This window comes from Bos mutus, chromosome 8, assembly GCF_027580195.1.
Source record: "Bos mutus isolate GX-2022 chromosome 8, NWIPB_WYAK_1.1, whole genome shotgun sequence".
NCBI lineage: Eukaryota > Metazoa > Chordata > Mammalia > Artiodactyla > Bovidae > Bos > Bos mutus.
In genome coordinates this window covers 37,437,070-37,457,655 of record NC_091624.1, presented here as the reverse complement: position 1 = coordinate 37,457,655, position 20,586 = coordinate 37,437,070, and the positions used below count along the sequence as shown (strand labels likewise).

General features: G+C 37.7%; 1 protein-coding gene across 2 annotated transcripts in view; it reads left to right on the top strand.

The window, feature by feature from the left end:
- Window positions 1-20,586, top strand: part of UBE2R2 (ubiquitin conjugating enzyme E2 R2) — a 97,281-nt gene that overhangs the window by 67,935 nt on the left and 8,760 nt on the right. For both annotated transcript variants that reach the window (XR_011465099.1, XM_005903026.3), the window contains exons 2-3: window positions 2,119-2,205; window positions 12,424-12,521. Coding sequence is in view for 1 of the 2 variants with exons in the window: in XM_005903026.3 (XP_005903088.3) it covers window positions 2,119-2,205; window positions 12,424-12,521 (185 nt within the window). In the remaining variant the exon portion in view is untranslated. The remainder of the gene's footprint in view (window positions 1-2,118; window positions 2,206-12,423; window positions 12,522-20,586) is intronic.

Below are 20,586 nucleotides of genomic sequence, written 5' to 3'. Positions count from 1 at the left end.
TTTGTTTCCTCTTCTGAGATTCTTAATATGTATATATTGATAACCTGGTGTCCCATAGGTCTCTGTTAGTTGCTTTTTATTTCTCTTAACTCAGACTGGTTAATCTAAACAGAGCTTGCTTCAGTTTCACTGATTCTTTTTTCTGTTTCATCAAATCTGCTGTTCAGCCTATCTAGCAGATTTTTAAAATTTCAGTTATTGTATTTTGCAGCTTTGTGGTTTATATTTGGTTCTTTTCCTCCAAAGCTTTTTTTTTTTGCTTGTTTTTTACAGTTTCTTCATGCTGATATGCTGAAAGATTTTCCATATACATTTCCTTATTTCTTTAGCCACGGTTTCTTTTAGTCTTTGAAATATATTTAATACAGCTGATTTAAAGTCTTTTTTCTAATAAATTAAATATTTTGACCTTCCAGTTTCTGTTGGTTGCTGTTTTTACCCTTTGTATGTGCCATACTTTCTTTTCATGTTTTGTAATATTTTGTTGAAAACTGGATGCTTAAAATAATATATTGTGGCAACAAGATTTTGGTTGTTGTTGTTTGTTGTAGTTGCTTCCTTATGTAATGACTTTTCTGACCTAATTCTGAAACGTCTGTGTTTTTGGTTGTGTGTGGCCAGTAAAGTCTTCACTTGGTTAGCTTAGTGGTCACCCAGTGATTGGGCAGAAGTTTCCCTTATTAAGTGAAATGCAATTATATTCCTGGAATCAACAAACCTCCTTGGCATTTTAGAGGAGCTCTGTGTGCATTTGGGGGCATGCCTTTAACACTCAGCTAGGTAGTTGCAAATTCAGTCTAGCCCTCACTTCCTGCTCGTGCAGATCTCAGGTTCACCAGAGATGCTAGTTGAAGGCCATCTAATGACCTCTCGTGACTTTTCTGAGCATATGCATAGCTGAGGCATATTCATGGCCCTATACATTGGTCTGATCTTCTAGTTAGAAATTGGTCAGAGATTTTCAAAGCCATACAGGCATTTCATATCCCACCCTTTCCTATTAAAATAGTTGTTGAATCTGTTTGACCTGCTGAGTCCCTGGTGGCTCAGATGGTAAAGAATCCACCTGCAATGTAGGAGACTTGGGTTTGATCCCTGGGTTGGGACAATCTTCTGGAGATCTTTTAACTAGAGCAAGTTAAAATACCACAAAGTTTACTATAAAAACCAGTTCAGCTATTTTCCTTGAATAGATCCTCCCTGAATTGCTACAAGCCTCACATGATTTTGTAGATTTTGAAGAAGTTGATTCTTAAAATTTTTGCTATTTTTCTCATTGCTTTTATTGAAGACAGAAGTTTTGAGGATCCTTACTGCCATTTTCACTGCTGTCCTCAGCTGTACTCTCAGCTTGTCCTTTCATTCCCGTCCTCATTCCCTTTTACTGGTACAGTTAGATGAGACTTTGTTTGAATTTATTCATATTTGAAATGTGGGATTCTACTGAGGACATTCACTGTAACTGTATTTACAATAGCAAAAGAGTGCAAAACCAATATGTTCCAAAATAAGGAAATAGGTTTTTTAAAATGGTTCGTCTATATATCCATATGATGGAAACATCTTGCAAATACTAACAATCATACATACAAAGGAAAATGTTTGATATAATACAGATGGAAAGAAACAGTATAAATACAATAATTGAAAATAAGCTTTGTAAAAAGATACGCATACTTGAGCATGAAAAACTCCTGGAAGAGCCGTATCAAAATGATAGCATTTGTTACTCCTTGGTGGTAGGTAAATGGTGTTAAGTAAAACAAATTATCTTTGTTCTATATTATACCATAGGTCATATTAATTGTTACTAATATAAAATGCAGCCATTAATGTGACACATATTAAACTTATTCATGTTTATTCAATTAAAAATTATATAACTGTTGAGCATTGGCAATTTAACATAAATTTTTATAAATATTTAAAGAGATAGTTGTAAAAACATGCTAATAACCCTAGCATTGGGGCTAACAAAATATATATGAACTATTTTAATCTCCAGAATTTATGGTGTAGAAAGATGTTCAGTTTCATTGGAGTATATTAGGGTGAATTGTTAGGCAGATAAGTAACCTGTAGTCTTACTTATTAGCATTTCATTTTTTTTCTTTTTAGGCGCATATTAAATTTCCTATTGACTACCCATATTCACCACCTACCTTCAGATTCTTGACCAAAATGTGGCACCCCAACATTTATGAGGTAAGAGATGTCTATCATGAATTTCTTTGAAGATTTGACTTTTTGATACTGTCCTTTAAAATACCTCCATAGCTCAGTATACTGTGGTGACAAAGAACTATTCGAGGCTTTTATTATACCAGTGTATATTATGGTTAGGGCTTTCCAGGTGTCTCAGTGGTAAAGAATCCTCCTGCCAGGACAGGGGACTCAGGAGCCACAAGTTCGATCTCTGGGTTGGGAAGTTCCCCTGCAGTAGGAAATGGCAATCCACTCCAGTATTCCTGCCTGGAGAATTCCATGGACAGAGGAACCTGCCGGTCTACTGTCCATGGGGTTGCAAAGAGCTGGACATGACTGAGCACACACTGTTCCATATTACGGTTAATTTAAGATTGAGACTTTAACCAGCTTTGCTGCTCATTGCTAAGATTATAATTCCTATGTGTTAACATTTACATTTTTTAAAATTTAGTTAAGTTATACAAATTTATTTGTGTACCTGTTCCCTAGCTTCACAGACTCTAGCTTCACAATTTGTCACTTTGATCAGAGATTCAGCTTTTGGGTGAAGGGAGTGGGAATCATTTGTACTGGTCTCCTTTAAGGAGTTGCTGCATACCAGTTGAGTCTCTTCTGAAATAAATTCAAGGTTAGGGTCTTCTGTTGGACAAGTGCACATGCCTGGGAAAACAATTTCTAGCTTTTTTGATGAAATGTACTTAGCTTTGTGCTAAGTTTTAAGGATCCTGAAATGATTCCTTATGTTTCTTGGGGTATATGTCAAGGCCCACTGATAAATCCTTTGAGTTTACTCCTTTACCATTCTGTAGTCTGTTTCATTACAGTAGGGCTCTGAAGTTGTAGCTGAGGCCCAAGCATTAAATTTGTTTTTTAAAATTTGCAACTTTAGTAATATAGTTTTGGGGGGTGGGGGTTTGGTCACGTGTATATTGGCAAGCTCCTGTGCTCCAGAAGTAGAGCTATAAGGCCTTTACTTATTCTATAGTGCTGAATTTTGGATCTCAATCTATATAAAGAACACCTTGGAGCAGCATTATTGTTTTTCACAATCTGCTTTTTTCTGTAAGTCATTATCTTCATTTTTCTTTTCTTAAAACAGGACAAAGAGTGCTCAAAAGGTGATAGATTGTAGCATTTCCAGAAATAAGCTCTCAGAATATTGTTTTCTTTAGTATCTTTAGTATTCGACATAACCATAATACAAACAACATTGAATGTGTTATACCGTTCTGTATGACAAAGTTATCCTGTTGCAGGAGAGAGACTATAGAAACATTTCACTCACTGTTTCATAAGTTAAAACTGAGTTCAGTTAATACCGAAATATTTTTGTATCTGTCTCCATTTAATAATCAGAAATTCGTGCCTTCAAAACTAGGTGGTATATATAGGCTTTAGATAATAAAAGAGAAATGAAAACAACATTGCATGTGTCATACTGTTTATGTAACAAATATATACCTTGTCTTGCCACTGAGAATGCATTCATGTTAGAGCCACACACTTGCCTGTTTCCATCTCATTTATCTAATTCTCAAACTTTTGTCAAAAAAGAAAAAAAAGCATGATAAAGGAACCAAAGCTTTTTCAGAAGAAAGTGTAGGTAGATATAGTCCCCTTTCCATTGCTTTTTCACCACTTAGGTAGGCAATCTGGAGAAGGCAATAGCACCCCACTCCAGTACTCTTGGCTAGAAAAGCCCATGGATGGAAGAGCTTGGTAAGCTGCAGTCCATGGAGTCGCTAAGAGTCGGACCTGACTGAGCGACTTCACTTTCACTTTTCACTTTCATGCATTGGAGAAGGAAATGGCAACCCACTCCAGTGTTCTTGCCTGGAGAATCCCAGGGACGGGGGAGCCTGGTGGGCTTCCGTCTATGGGGTCTCATAGAGTCGGACACAACTGAAGCGACTTAGCAGCAGCAGCAGCAGCAGGTAGGCAGTCTAGTTCTGTCTCTTAAGATTTAGCATTGGATCATTTTTAGAAATATTTTTCATATTCATAAAAATTTTAGCAGTAAAATAATGTATGCATATCTTATGAATATGCAGTTGTTTACCATGCTGTATAAGTTGTTTGTAAACAAGTGTTAGGATAGTTAAGCATTAAATTTGATGTAATCAAATGAGTCACAAGAGACTTTGCTCACATTTGTTAATTTACTTTGCTACATTCTGAAAAGGTATCAGAATTGAACTTGGGGGCCCAAGTATGTATTTGTGATTTTAGACATTAGAGCTCATGGTTCTTAGCCAAAGGGATGGGATATTCTTGGAGATTGCTCTCTACTCATCCATCTGTGTTGTCACCTAGAAACACAACAGACCTCATTGTCAAATTGTTCTAGTCACCAAATTGTTTACTACAGAATTATTTTTAATAGAACTGGGGTTGAAATGGGGGAATAGTGACAACAATATCAACAGCAACAAAACAATACTAAAGCAAAAGCCTACTCAAATGCTAAAATATATGAATTGATGAGTTTTTTGTGTATTAACTTTGTGAGCATTAAAAATATCGTAAGGACTATTTTTAGTAGAACATAGTTTATCAGGTTTTTAAAAACTAGAGCTTTGGTACAGTTTTGTTAAATACATTCACAGATATTACTTTAGCCCCCAAATTTATAAATAAACTGCTGTGTTATCAATTGCAACATTTCTTTTATCATTGCCACATTTGTGAAATTTATAAATACCAAGGGGAAACTTGGAGAACAAAAGAAATTTAATATGAACTTGTCAGCAATGACCATGCTGCACAGTTGACTCCTTTTTACTTTATATAATATGTTGAGTGATCTCAGTAACAGTTTGCCTGGTTACATGTGTTGTGTGTGTTCAGAAGTAGATAACCAGTGAAGCCCATTTGCTTCACAAATCATGTATTCAAATGAAGTTTTTGTACACAAACTCTTCAGTATGAACTTCACAGCTATGGCAACTCAAAATCTCACTGCTCTTAGTATTTATTATTCATTTTACTTCTCAGAACTGCCTTTCTCAAAGCTTAGAACTTCTCCCTCCCCCCTCCTTTTTTTTTTTTTAAGATTTATTTATTTTTGGCTGTGGTGGGTCTTTGTTGTTGGCACCTAGGCTTTCTCTAGTTGCAACAGGCAGTGGCTACTTTTTGTTGTGATGCGCAGGCTCCTCACTGGGGTGGCTTCTCCAGCTTCAGTAGTTGTGGCTTGCAGGCTCTAGTGCACTGGCTCAGTAGTTGTGGCTTATGGGCTTAGTTGCTTCACAGAATGTGGAATTTTCCCGGCCCGGGGATCAAACCCTTGTCACCTCCTCATAACCTGCAAATATTTCCTCTCATATGTATCGATTGTTTTTTTTCCATTTTCTTTGATAATGTCCTTTGCACAAAAGTGCTTAATTTTGATGGAGAGATCTAGTTTATCTTGTTTATGTATGCTTTTGGTGTCATACCTAAAAGTCCATTGCTAAATCCAAGGTCATGAAGATTTTAAACACACACATAGACAGAAACAGACACACTTTTATAAAAAGACTATGATTTAGGCTCTTGGATCTTTGTTCCATTTTGAGTTAATTTTGTATATGGTATGAGGTAGGAGTTCAACTTCATTCTTTTGGAAATCCAGTCCCAGCATCATTTGCTAAAGAGACTGTTCTTTCCCCATTGGATGAGCTTACCATCTTATCAGAAATCAATTGGTCATGTTGTATGAATCTGTGTAGACTCTCATTTCTGTTGCCTTGATCTATATATCTGTCATGCCAGTCCTAAACTGTCTTATTCTCTGTAGCTCTATAGTAAGTTTTGAAATCAGGAAGTATGAATCCTTCAACTTTATTATTATTTTCCAAGATTGTTTTGGCTTTTGTGAGTCCCTTAAATTTCCTTATAAATTTTATGGGCAGTTTGTCAGTTTCTACAAAAAGGGAAGCTAGGGTTTTGATTGGGATTGGATTGAATCTGTAGATCATACCGGGGAATAGTGCCAACATTAAGTCTTCCTACCCATGAATATAGACTGTTTTTCTTTTTTTTTTAAGGTCGTCTTTAATTTCTTTGAGCAGTGTTTTGTAATTTTCTTTGTACAGGACTTTCACCTCCCTGGTTAGATTTATTGCTAAGATATTTTATTCTTTTAGAGGCCATTGTAAATGGAATTTTTTGCTTAACTTGTTTTTTAGATTGTTCATCACCAGTGTGTAAAAATGAAACTGATTAAAAAATTTTTGTTTTATTTATTTTTGCCATGCTACAAGGCTTGTGAGATCTTAGTTCCCTTACCAGGGATTGAACCCAGGTCCTAGGCAGTGAAAGTGCAGAGTCCTAACCTTTGTCCATGGGATTTTTCAGGCAAGAGTACTGGAGTGGGTTCCCATGCCCTCCTCCAGAGATGCCTCCACTGAAATTTCAAAAATCCCAAAATGAACTGATTTGAGTGTTGATCTTGTATCCTACAACTTTGTTGAATTGATTATCTCTAGTAATTTTCTTGTGAGTTCTTTGGAATTTTCTTTGACTTTTACAATAGAAATGGATTTACTTCTTCCTTTTCAATTTGTACACTTGCAGAATTTTTCTTACTTGCTCTGGCTACTACTTCCAGTACATTGTAAATAGCAGTGGTAAAAGTGGGTGCCCTTTGTCTTATTTCTGATCTTAGGAAAGTTTTCACCATTGAGGATGTTAGCTGTGGGTTGGTTTTTTGTTTTCTTAAATTTATCATCTTAATATAACTCCCTTTTACAGTTTTAAGATAGCTGGGAAGTATGGTTTTCTGAGTGTGTTTATTGTGAGTGAGTGTTGGGTCTTGTCAAGTGCTTTGCCTGAATCAGTTGAGATACCCATCTTTTTTTTTTTTTTTTAATGGAAACAAGGGCATTTTGTTTATTCTTAACCATATTTTTATTCCAAGTTAAATCCAGCAGGTGAAACTGATTGCTCTCTTCCAGTGATCTGGGCTCAAAAGACAAACACAACTGCTGACGTCTTCATTGAATTCACTGATGATGAGACTTTTACTGGAACTGTCCATCCTGCTGTTGCTCTTTTAGGGTTGTTGTAAAATTGGTGCTATTGTTTAGTCACTGAGTTGTGTCCGACTCTTGCGACCCCATGGACTGTAGCCCTCCAGGCTCCTTTGTCCATGAGATTTTTCAGGCAAGAATAATGGAGTGGGTTACCATGTCCTCCTCCAGAGATGCTCATCTTTTGATATGTCATTTCTACGTACATGACTGTTTATATCATTTCACTACTCAGAAATTTTACTTAACACACACACTAAACTGTGAACAAAGTAACATACTCCTCTGTTCTATTTTTCATTCAAACTGTGTTCTTCACTCCTGTGGTAGGTAGAACAATGCTCCCACAGAGATGTCTGCATTGTAATCCCTGGAATCTGTGATATACACCTTCACATGTTAAGAAGACTTAGGCTTGCTTATCAGGTGACCTTGAACTGAGATTATTCTGGATAATCTAGGTGGTCCCAGTGTAATCACAAGTTCCATTAAAGAAGGGGTCCCCAATCCCTGGGCCTTTTAGGAACCAGGCCACAGAGCAGGAGGTGGGTGAGCAAGCCCCCACGTGATGGGCAAGCAAGCCAAGCTTCATCTGTATTTACAGCTGCTCCCCATTGCTCACATTATTGCTCGAGCATTAGATTCTCATAGGAGTGCAGAGCCTACTGTGCTTGAGTCATTCCAAAATCACCCGTCACCCCCACCCCTTTGAAATTGAAGTCATTCAGTCATGTCCGACTCTTTGCAACCCACTTTAGCCTGCCAGGATCCTCTGTCCATGGGATTTTCCAGGCAAGAATACTGGAGTGGGTTGCCATTTCGTTCTCCAGGAGATCTTTCCAACCCAGGGATTGAACCCAGGTCTCTTACATTGTAGGGAGACACTTTACCATCTGACCCACCAGGGAAGTCTAAATATTTCTTTGAACCCCTTTTTTTGGGGGGGAGGGTGGCGGCAAGAATACTGGAGTGATCTTCCCCACCCAGGGATTGAACCCGGGTCTCCCGCATTGTAGGCAGATGCCTTACCGTTGGAACCACCAGGGAAGTTTCCCCACCCCTGGTCATGGAAAATTGTCTTCCGCCAAACCAGTTCCAGGTGTCAAAAAAGTTGGGGAACACTGCCTTAAAGTGGCGGAGAAGACAATGGCACCCCACTCCAGTACTCTTGCCTGGCAAATCTCATGGACGGAGGAGCCTGGTAGGCTGCAGTCCATGGGGTCGCTAGGAGTCGGATACGACTGAGAGACTTCACTTTCACTTTTCACTTTCATGCATTGGAGAAGGAAATGGCAACCCACTCCAATGTTCTTGCCTAGAGAATCCCAGGGACGGGGGGGAGCCTGGTGGGCTGCCATCTCTGGGATCGCAGAGTCGGACACGACTGAAGTGACTTAGCAGCAGCAGCAGCCTTAAAGTGGAAGAGGTAGGGTAGAAAGAAAATCAGTGAGAAGGACATGTGACTTTAGAAGAAAGGCTCCAAAAATGCAGCATTGCTTCCTTTTGAGGATTAGAGGAAGAGGGCCAAGAACAAAAGAATGTGGGTGGCCTTTAGAAGCCAGAAAGGGCAAGGAAAGGGATTCTTTCCTGGAGTCCCCAGTAAGGAATGTGTTGCTACCCACACAGTTGACTTTAACCCTGTGGAGAGCAGTGTCAAGCTTAGACCTACAAGACTGTAAAATAATAAATTTGTGTTGTTTTCAGCTAATTTTGTGGTAATTGGTGTAATAGTACAAAATAAATAGAACTACCCAAACATATTTCTGATGTTGGTTTATTTTTTCAGGCAATCTCATGTCTAAATTTCCTTTAGGTTATTAAAGTTGAAATCATTATTGAAAGCTTCTTCAACCTTTAAGCCTTTCATTTTTCTTCCAAAGCACCTCCTAGGTGTCCTCTCCAAATATGTCTAGTTTCTCTCTCCTCGTTTCTATAGTGTTTTTTTTTTTTTTTAACTTTTTCATGTTACTAACATTAATACAAAGTTTTGGAATATAGTACTTGACATTGATGTTATTGAAATTTTATTCTCCTTTTTAAAATGTTCTGTTATCTTGGTGTGTGTGTGCATGTATGTAAATTTGGTTTATATATAAGATTTATTCTACTTTATATGATTATACCTCTCTTTTTAAACATTTGAATCTTTTATTTTAAACCAATAGGCTACTACATCTTTCTCAGTGTTTTCTGTTAACAGTCTCTATTGCATATGAGAGAGTCCATGTGTGTTTTAACTTAGCACTTGTGAATTAGATCCTATAATTTAAATTTATGAACCAGAATATTATACATAGTGGTGAGTTCTTCTATCCATATACCAAGGGAGTTATATATAATTGTTAGGAGGCATGTATCAATTTATATAAACCATACTTATTGAAGCCAGTCATTGATATTAAAGGTGATGATTATAGCTTCTCTGTAGACAGGTTATAGGCAGATTTTCTTTTTAAAAAAATTGGGGTATATTTGCTTCACAACATTGTGTTAATTTCTGCTGCACAATGAAGTGAATCAGCTATATATAAACATATATTCTCTCCCTCTTGGACCTCCCTTCCTTTTTCCACACCCTCTACCCCCATCCCACCCATCCAGGTCACCATAGAGCACCCAGCTAAGCTTCCTGCACTATTACAGCAGGTTCCCACTAGTGATCTATTTTACACATGGTAGGGTATCTATGTCAGTTCCAATCTCTCAATTCATTCCTCCCTTCCCCCACCCATGTTCACACATCCATTTTCTTCATCTGTCTCTGTTCCTGCCCTGCAAATATGTACAATTTTTCTACATTCCACATATATGCATTAATATATGGTATTTTTCTCTGACTTCATTCTTTGTGACAGTCTCTAAATCCATCCACATCTCTACAAATGACCCAATTTCATTCTTTTTTTATGACCAAATAATATTCTATTGTGTGTGTGTGTAGGTGTGTGTGTGTGTGTGTGTGTGTATATATATATATATATAAAATATATATATGTGGTGGTGGTGTTTAGTCACTAAGTTGTGTCTAACTCTTGCGACCTCTTGGACCCACCAGACTCCTCTGTCCATGGGGTTTTTCAGGCAAGAATACTGGAGTGGGTTGCCATTTCCCTTTCCCAACCCAGGGATCAAACCTGTGTTTCCTACATTGACAAGTGGATTCTTTACCACTGAGCCACGTATATATATATATACCACATCTTTTTAAATCCATTTATCTGTTGATGGACATCTAGTTTGCTTGCATGTTGTGACTATTGTAAATAGTGTGCTGCAGTGAACATGGGGTTGCCTGTGTCTTTTTGAATTATGGTGTTCTCAGGGTATTTGCCCAGTAGTGGGGTTGCTGGGTCGTATGGTAGTTCTATTTTCAGTTTTTTTAAGGAACCTCCATACTGTTCTCTATAGCGGCTGTATCAATTTACATTCCCACCAATAGTGCAAAAGTGTTCCCTTTTTCTCCACACCCTTTTTAGCATTTATTATTTGTAGATTTTTTGATGATGGTTGTTCTGACTGGTGTGAAGTGATACCTCATTGCAGTTTTGATCTGAATTTCTCTAATAATTAGTGATGTTGAGCATCTTTTCATGTGCCTCTTGGCCATTTGTATGTCTTTTTGAGAGAAATGTCTATTTAGGTCTTCTGCCCATTTTTTGATTGGGTTGTTTAGGGTTTGTTTTTCTTTTGATATTGAGCTACATGAGCTGTTTGTATATTCTGGAGTAATCCCTTGTCAGTTGCTTTGTTTGCAAATATTTTTTACCATTCTCAAGGTTGTCTTTTCATCTTGTTTATGGTTTCCTTTGCTCTGTGAAAGCTTTTAAGTTTAATTAGATTTGTTTAGTTTTTGTTTCATTATTCTAGGGAGTGGATACAAAAAAATCTTCCTGTGATTTGTATCCAAGAGTGTTCTTCCTATGTTTTCCTTTAAGAGTTTTATAGTGTACCATCTTACATTTAGGTCTATAATCCGTTTTGAGTTTATTTTTGTGAATGGTGTTAGTGTTCTAATTACATTCTTTTACATGTAGCTATCCGGTTTTTCCAGGAGCATTTACCAAAAAGACTGTCTTTTCTCTGTTGTATATTCTTAGCCCCTTTGTCACAGATTACGTGACCCTGACCATAGGTACATGGGTTTATCTCTGGGCTTTCTCTCCTGTTCATTGATCTATAGGTCTATTTTTGTGCTAGTTCCATACCGTCTTGATTACTGTAACCTTGTAGTATAGTCTGAAATCAGGGAGCCTGATTCCTCCAACTTCGCTTTTTCTCAAAATTGCTTTGACTATTTGGGATCTATTTTGTTTCCATACAAATTATAAAGTTTTTGTTCTAATTCTGTGAAAAATGCCATTGGTATATTTGATAGGGATTACATTGAATTTGTAAATTGTTTTAGGGTAGTATAATCATTTTCACAGTATTGATTCTTCCTATCCACGAACATGGTATATCTTTCCATCTGTTTGTGTTATCTTTGATTTCTTTCATCATTGTCTTCTTGTTTTCTGAGTACAGGTCTTTTGCCTCCTTAGGTAGGTTTATTTCTAGTTATTTTATTCTTTTTTGTTGCGATGGTAAATGGAATTGTTTTCTTAATTTCTCTTTCTGATCTTTCATTGTTAGTATTATAGGAATGCAAGAGATTTCTGTGCATTAATTTTATATCCTGCAACTTTACCAAATTCATTGATTAGCTCTAGTAGTTTTCTGGTGGCATCTTTAGGATTTTCTATGTATAGTATCATGTCATTTGCAAACAGTGACAATTTTACTTCTTTTCCAGTTTGGATTCCTTTTATTTATTTTTCTTTCTAATTGCTATGGCTCGGGCTTCCAAAACTGTGTTGAATAATAGTGGCAAGAGTGAACATTCTTGTCTTGTTCCTGATCTTAGAAGAAATGCTTTTAGTTCTTCACCAGTGAGAATGGTGTTTGCTGTAGGTTTGTCACATATGCTGTCTCCAGGCAGATTTTAGGCAAAAGTAAGAAAAGTATTTTGGAGATTGGTCAAAATGAATATTTGTAATATAAAAATGCTTAATTCTTCTTTATCATTGGATCTAAACATGAAGAAAAAGGAGTTTACTCCCCAGCGGTAAGAAAACATGTTTTCTAGGAATAAAAGAAATTTCAGCAGAATTGTTTTTTTATATCATACTTTTGAGTATTTACTGAATGTGTTATTTGTGTCTTGTAGAATGGAGATGTATGCATTTCAATTCTTCATCCACCTGTAGATGACCCACAGAGTGGAGAACTGCCCTCTGAAAGGTGGAATCCTACTCAAAATGTCAGGTAAGGAATTACATAAGGAATAATCTGGTTTCTAGGTGGCTCTTAACATTGGATATAATCTTTTAACAAGTACAAAAGAATCCTTTTTATATATGATTGCTTTGTTTTATGCTAGAGCTTTATGTAGCATGCATGCATCATTTTGAAGAGTTGTATTTATGGACTAATAATCCATATGTTGCTCATCTCTGTTCACTTTGGAAGAATTATTCTACTCTTAGTTCTTCTTCCTCTTGCATTATCTGAGTTCCACCCTGCTGCTTTAGATTTCATGACTTCCGTCTTTGAATTGGTTGCTTCTGTATTCTAGGACACTTACTACTTTTTGCTGAAAAGTCTTAGTCTTTACACTTTTTTTTTTATCCATTCATCAGTTGATAGGACATTTCAGTTGTTTCCACTCATTGGCTATTATAAATAATGCTACTGTGAACATTATGTGCAAGTTTTTATGTGCACATATGTTTTCATTTCTTTGGAGTTATTCCTGGAAATGGAATTGTGGGGTCATAACTCAGTGTTTAGCTTTTCAAGGAACTGCCATGTTTTCCAACATGCCTGCACTAAATTTTTAGTGCATTCCCACCAGCAGTGTGTGAGAATTCAAATTTCTCCAGATCTTTGCTAGCACTTGTTATTTTCCATGTTTCTTATTATAACTATCCCAGAAGGTTGACTGGGTATTCTTATTTTAGTTTTATCATCAGTGTGTTTCTTTTAAAATAACTTTAAAAAACTTATAATGATTTTAGACTATCAGAAAAATTATGAAGTACAGATACTACCCATGTTTCCCACACCTGCCAGTTTTCTTTGTTACTAACATCTAACATTAGTATGGCTCATGTATTACAATTAGTGAACTTGTATTAGTACATTATGATTGATCAAAGTCCATATTCTTTCATGTTTCCTTAATTTTTACCTAATGTCATTTTTTCTGCTCTAAGATCCTACATATTATAGATAGCACATTACATTTAATAGATGTTTCTTCTTAGACAACTGCAACAGTTTCTTCAACTTTTCCTTGGTTTTGATGACCTTGGCAATTTTGAAGGGTGTTTTATAGAATGTCCCCCAACTGGGATTTGTTTGATGCTTTTTTCTGCTTATTATACTGGAGTTATGAGTGTTGGGAGAAATTAAGGTAAAGTACATTTTCATCATGTCATATCAAGGGTACATACTATCAGCATGACTTATCACTCTTGATGGTAACATTCATCACCTGGCTGAGACTTGTTTTTAGGATTTCTCCACTGTAAAATTCCTCATTTTCTACTTTCTGTTCTGTATATAGGAAGTTAAAGGTGCAGCCCACACTAAGGAGTGGAGAATTATATCCCCAGGAGGCTGGGATATCTGTTTCAGTTATTTCAGGTTCTTCTGTATAAGAAATTAATCTGCTCTCCCACTTGTTAATCTTTTTTAATGATCTGGAAGCTAGTAATTCAATTAGAATCTCCATTTTTGTCAAAAGCAAAGAATTGGAAGCTTCCTGATATATGCAAGACTCTCTTACCTGTTTCTTCAAGTTATGTATTTGCTTCCCACTCTCTGTAATGAGTGTACCTAAAAGACTGTTCAAGACATATGAGATACTTTTGATTATGCTAGTTACTCACTTCTTTTTAGGTACTTTGTTCTATCCCATATACAGGATTGGGAAAAATGGGTATATTTTGGATTTCACCACATCTTGCAAGTATATTTTCTTAATCAGAAAAAAATGGCTTCCCTTTTTAATTCAACTAAATGTGTTGATACACCTCACCTTGACAAGCATCATGCCTATGAATAATTCTCAGATCAGGCATTAAGACTTGCCATAAGTTTATAATGTCTACGAAATAAAGAATCATTACACATTTCCTATACTTTCTGCTTTGCTTTAATGGGATTCTCCCTTGGGGTTGAAGCATTTCTCAACAGTATTCAGAGATGGAATTACTGAGTTTGTTTTAGTGAAGATGTAATTCCAGCAGCCCCAATCTATACATAACTGAGTTTATTATACTCCACCAATAGCAAAATACTCTTAAAAAAATCACTCTGTGCTTTTAACAAAATTATTTATGAGGAAGGAAAAACATCTCTATTTGTAAATTTCTCTTTGTTTTGCACTTCTGATGTTTCAATCCCCACTAGGCAAAGCACCATAGAAATACTTGGGATGTTTGGGAAATATGCATTTCTTGTGAAGGGCAGTCCTGAAAAGGGAAGCTGGAAAGAACTGACGTGATATTTTATATTATCTCCAGGGTCGCATGTATATTAGTTTCAAGACCATTGCTTTACACAGGATCTTTTAGGATCATTAGGAAAATTAGTATATTTCTGCCTCATCCCCTCGTACCTAAGCATCATACCACTGTTAGCTGAGTTTTTGTACCGTTAGCTCATACATACTTTATTACTTGAATTTTCAGCATCAAATAATACACTGACACTTGGATGTAAAAGAAAAGGAAATCTTCTGCTCCCCCTTATAGCTTTTAAGTATTATTGTTTCTGTATTGTCAGGGTTATAAAACTTACAGTCTGTACTATAATGTGACATAATCCCAGTTTTTAAAATTTCTTATTCCTGTTGTTAGATCAGGTCACTATTTGCTGCTCATTATTTTACTTCCTTTGGTCTATTAATTGGCTGAAATTTGTTCATTAGTAATTTCTCAAGGGATTGCTCCTAGGAGCCTTATTTCATTCCCTGAATTCTCACACATGCAAAATACTATGTGCATGTGTATATGTGTATATTAGAGCGTACTAGTGTATTTGCCATTATATTTCAAATGACAGATTTTGACTAGATGTAAGATTTCAGGATCATGCTTTCTTTCCTTGAGGATATTATTGGCATTACTCTATGGTTGCTGTGGAAAAGTTTGGCTACCCTGTTTCTCATCTTTTTCGAGAAAAGGATTCAAATATTTGGGAAGATTTGTTGAAAAATTGGACCAAAACTGCAGAGTTGTTCTTTAAGTGATTTTGGTGCTTGTTTTTCAGGACTAGCTTTAACCCTAGACTAGAAGAAGGAGTTCTGAGGTGTTAGTGATTCTTGCTTTTGGAGGCTGAATGTTGAATTGGATGCTTCCCATACCACCCCACCCACCCTTTGAGAAAGCAAGCCTTCTTTCTCTCTCTCTTTTTTTTTTTTTTTTTTGTGGCTTAAACAGTAGAAATTTATTTTTTCACACTTTTGGATATGCACCACCCTTATGGCAGAAAGTGAAGAGGAACTAAAAAGTCTCTTGATGAAAGAGGAGAGTGAAAAAGTTGGCTTAAAGCTCAGCATTCAGAAAACTAAGATCATGGTATCTGGTCCCATCACTACATGGGAAATAGATGGGGAAACAGTGACAGACTTTATTTTTGGGGGCTCCAAAAATCACTGCAGATGGTGACTGCAGCCATGAAATTAAAAGACACTTACTCCTTGGAAGGAAAGTTAGGACCAACCTAGATAGCATATTCAAAAGCAGAGACATTACTCTGCCAACAAAGGTCCGTCTAGTCAAGGCTATGGTTTTTCCAGTGGTCATGTATGGATGTGAGAGTTGGACTGTGAAGAAAGCTGAGTGCCAAAGAATCGATGCTTTTGAACTGTGGTGTTGGAGAAGACTCTGGAGAGTCCCTTGGACTGCAAGGAGATCCAACCAGTCCATTCTAAAGGAGAGATCGGTCCTGGGTGTTTTTTGGAAGGAATGATGCTAAAGCTGAAACTCCAATACTTTGGCCACCTCATGCGAAGAGTTGACTCATTGAAAAAGACTCTGAACCACTATGAGGTACCGTTTCACACCAGTCAGAATGGCTGCGATCCAAAAGTCTACAAGCAATAAATGCTGGAGAGGGTGTAGAGAAAAGGGAACCCTCTTACACTGTTGGTGGGAATGCAAACCAGTACAGCCACTATGGAGAACAGTGTGGCGATTCCTTAAAAAACTGGAAATAGAACTGCCTTATGACCCAGCAGTCCCACTGCTGGGCATACACACTGAGGAACCCAGAATTGAAAGAGACACGTGTACCCCAGTGTTCATCGCAGCACTGTTTATAACAGCCAGGACATGGAAGCAAACTAGATGTCCATCAGCAGATGAATGGATAAGAAAGCTGTCGTACATATATACAATGGAGTATTACTCAGCCATTAAAAAGAATGCATTTGAGTCAGTTCTAATGAGGTGGATGAAATACAGAGTGAAGTAAGCCAGAAGGAAAAACACCAATACAGTATACTAACGCATATATATGGAATTTAGAAAGATGGTAACAATAACCCTGTATACAAGACAGCAAAAGAGACACAGATGTATAGAAGTCTTTTGGACTCTGTGGGAGAGGAAGAGGGTGGGATGATTTGGGAGAATGGCATTGAAACATGTATAATATCATATTTGAAACAATTCGCCAGTCCAGGTTTGATGCACGATACTGGATGCTTGGGGCTGGTACACTGGGACGACCCAGAGGGATGGTACAGGGAGGGAATGAGGGTTCAGGATGGGGAACACGTGTATACCTGTGGCGGATTCATGTTGATATATGGCAAAACCAATACAATATTGTAAACTTAAAAAATAAAATAAATTTTAAAAAAAAAGAAAGAAAATTAAGCAAAAAAAAAGACTCTGATGCTGGGAGGGATTGGGGGCAAGAGGAGAAGGGGACGACAGAGGATGAGATGACTGGATGACATCACTGACTCGATGGACGTGAGTCTTAGTGAACTCTGGGAGTTGGTGATGGACAGGGAGGCCTGGTGTGCTGCGATTCATGGGGTCGCGAAGAGTCGGACACGACTGAGCCACTGAACTGAACTGAAGGTGTTGGCAAGGTTGGTTTCTTCCGAGGCTTCTGTCCTCAGTTTATCTCCACATGGTCTTCCCTCTGTTCATATCTGTGTCCTAATTGCCCCTTCTTTAAGGGCATTAGTCATATTGAATTAAGACCTGTTCTGAGGACCTTATTTTAACTTGATTACTTCTCTAGAGACTCTGCTCCACATATAGTTTGAAGTACTGGGGATTAAAACTACAGCATAGAATCTGAAGCCTTCCCATTCTTCAGATTCAAAGCCCAAAACAAGATTTTTCTCATTGTGCTGCCTAGATGGAAAACCTATTACCATTGCCCACAGCAATTCAAATTTTTTGCCTCTACTACTGTGCAAATATACAAAGACTGTATTTGCCTTGTCTCAGCTTAAAATATTATAAACTTTTTTTTTTTTCACCCAAAAGAAGGCCTGTTTGGGGAGTTCCCTGTTGGTCCACTGGTTAGGACTCAGCGCTTCAATGCCTTAGCAGGGTTCAGTCCCTGGTCAGGGAACTAAGATCCTGCAAACCACGCAGCGTGGCCAAAAGAAAGAAGAGAAGGGCCTGTCTCTCATTTAATTCAATCCTTTGGGGGCAACAACTCCTTGTGTATTACTCTGCACTCAAACTACCTTAACTACTTTGGGTACCAGCATCAGTATTTTTTCTCTCTGAACCCTGAGATAACCTGAGCCCCAGTTTAGAACTGGGACTTCACATCAGAGATTGCTTTCCTTGCCTTTATGCTTTCTTATTTAGAGGCTTTACAGGCAAAACTTAGTTATCTTCAGATTGTCCCCTTGATCGTTACCCACTGCTCCAAAAGGTATTTGCATTGGAAGTCATTAGTCAGCTTCTCGGACCTTTTTGTTTCTTCATTCCATTATTGGATGATTCTTCAATGTAGTGATCTTGGAGTGGGCAAGTAATGGGAGTTTTGGTGTTTGTGTATTTCTAGAGAGGTCATGGTGTTTTGTATGACTTGTAGAACCTCATCTGGAACTCCTGGTGATGCCCAGAACTCCGAAAAGTCAGAAAAGCACTACCTGATGTGAAACACGTCACATTTGTCAGTGTGTTATTTGTTTTAAGACAAAGGAGTTCCTTAAGGTAGTAAATTGTATGTATTTCTCATAGGTTATTTATGGCACTGAAATATCAAGAGGCAAGATATGAGGTACCAAAGGTTACTGTTGATATCTGCTTGTTGCTAAATTATCTAAAGTCAGCACTTGTCTGCCTCAGGATTCTAAGCTCCATATCGAGTTTATGGCTGTAGCAAGACAGCAGTGGAGGCAGCAAAAGGTTCATTTCAGCCTGTTGTAGGGTCTTGACTGCTGAATGGCTGTGTTATCTGAAAGTGGTTCCATGTTCACATGTGTTTGGACTTCTTCATGACCACGTGCACTAGTCTTTGATTTAGCACCTCAGTGAACATACTCAGAAGATAAAGTTGTGCAGGCTTTTGTAACCTGAGGAAGAAGAAGGAATTCCAGTTACCTTTGCAAGCCTAAGTCGATTTATATAACAAGACCTGTTGAGTAGTGAGAGTGGCTAAAGGAGAAAGCAAGGAAAATGTGCTGTGCTACAGTTGTAGGGATCCAGAGCATCAGCCAACTAGTTTCCACTAAGAGCTCAGTAGTCTCCTCCTCTTAGAGGAAGCCGGCATACTTTCTGGAAGAAGAGATCCACAGCCCTGTCCTCAGATGTTTAGAGGATGGGAGTTCCTTACAGAATTGGGAAGTTTTGGAGAAGTAGGCGTTAGTCAACAAAAAATGAAGTTGGGAGGGTTGGGACCCCTGATGCTGCCACATGTTTGTGATTAGGGGCCCACAGCACCATGCCTCCTCTTCTCAGTGGAAGAAACAAAGTGTGCCTTAATTTGTATTCTCTCAAGAACCAAATGAGAGCTTTCTGTGGGTGGGTGGGGGTTCTCTTAGACTTTGCAGTAGGATTCACAAGTGCTTTCTCTGAGGAACCACCCTCAGAACTACCTGCCATATCTACTGCAGGCTCTTGGATAGGAAAGTGGTCTTTGTTAAGGATTTGCTTTCCTCCGGAGGATAGAAAAGTGTTTTCTTTGCCATGGGACCAGATTTATGGATCCACTCCAGAGGACACACGTCACGTACAAGGGTCTCTTAGGAGTAGGCTAGGATGTTCTCCGGTCTCGTCTTCTCTACAACCCACTGAAAGGGAAGGGAGCTAGTGGCACAAGTGCTGGACAGCTTAAACTGTGTGTATAATATACTTGCCAACCTTTTTGAGTCACAGTACATAGGAAAAATGAAATTATATTATTTGTAGATCACAGTGTATTAAACTGAAGATGCTCCTTTGGCCAGAAGTTACCATTCCAGAGGCTCAGGTTGTCCCAGGTCCTCCCCACCCATCTGCCTAAGGGGAATCACATACAACTTTTCTGTAACCCAGTCACAACATACTGGTTGGGAAACTTTGAATAGGATATTGCAAATGGAATTGCATCAGAATTCTTCCTTAGTGTTGAGTTCTTTGCTAGCACTTGGTTGTATGTCTTCTGCTGTGGGTGGGTTGTTTTTATGAAGGTGTGGCATTGTTGTTGTTTGAAGGTGTACTAGATGAAGAAGATTAACCCCATCTGAACCAGTGGTATGGATTCCATGTACCCAAAATAAAAAGATGATTTCTGCTCTCCAGACAAAGGGAGGAAGTGAAAACATGCTGGATTAATAACTGTTACTAACAAATATTATCACAGTGTACTGTAGTTAGCGCCTGGTGCTTCTGAAAGCATCATGGATTTCAATTTAGGGAGTCTATGGTACTGGAAGTGATTTTCTTTTCATAGAGATGGATGATTTACCATTTTTTAAATTGTACTTTCCAATTTGGTGTTTCAATATGGTATTTACATTGCAACATATACAAAATCTACTTGGTGAACACTCCTGGGAAAAGTCTCCTTTTTAATTCTATATTAATTCTGTTAATATAATTCATCTGGACCTGTGTTGTCCAATAGCCACTGTTGTATTGGATAACACAGATTATATGTTTCCATCATCACAGAAAGTTGTGAAGATCCAGTACTGATCAGACCATTAATCTATACCAAAGTTTGTCCTTATTCTGCTTATTTTTTAAACAGATTTTGTATATGTTTTCTTCTGAAACAATCCTTACAGAATTTTCTACCCGTATTTTTCTTTTGCTTCTAGGATATTGTCAGTCCATTTCCCATTTTTGGCAATGATGAG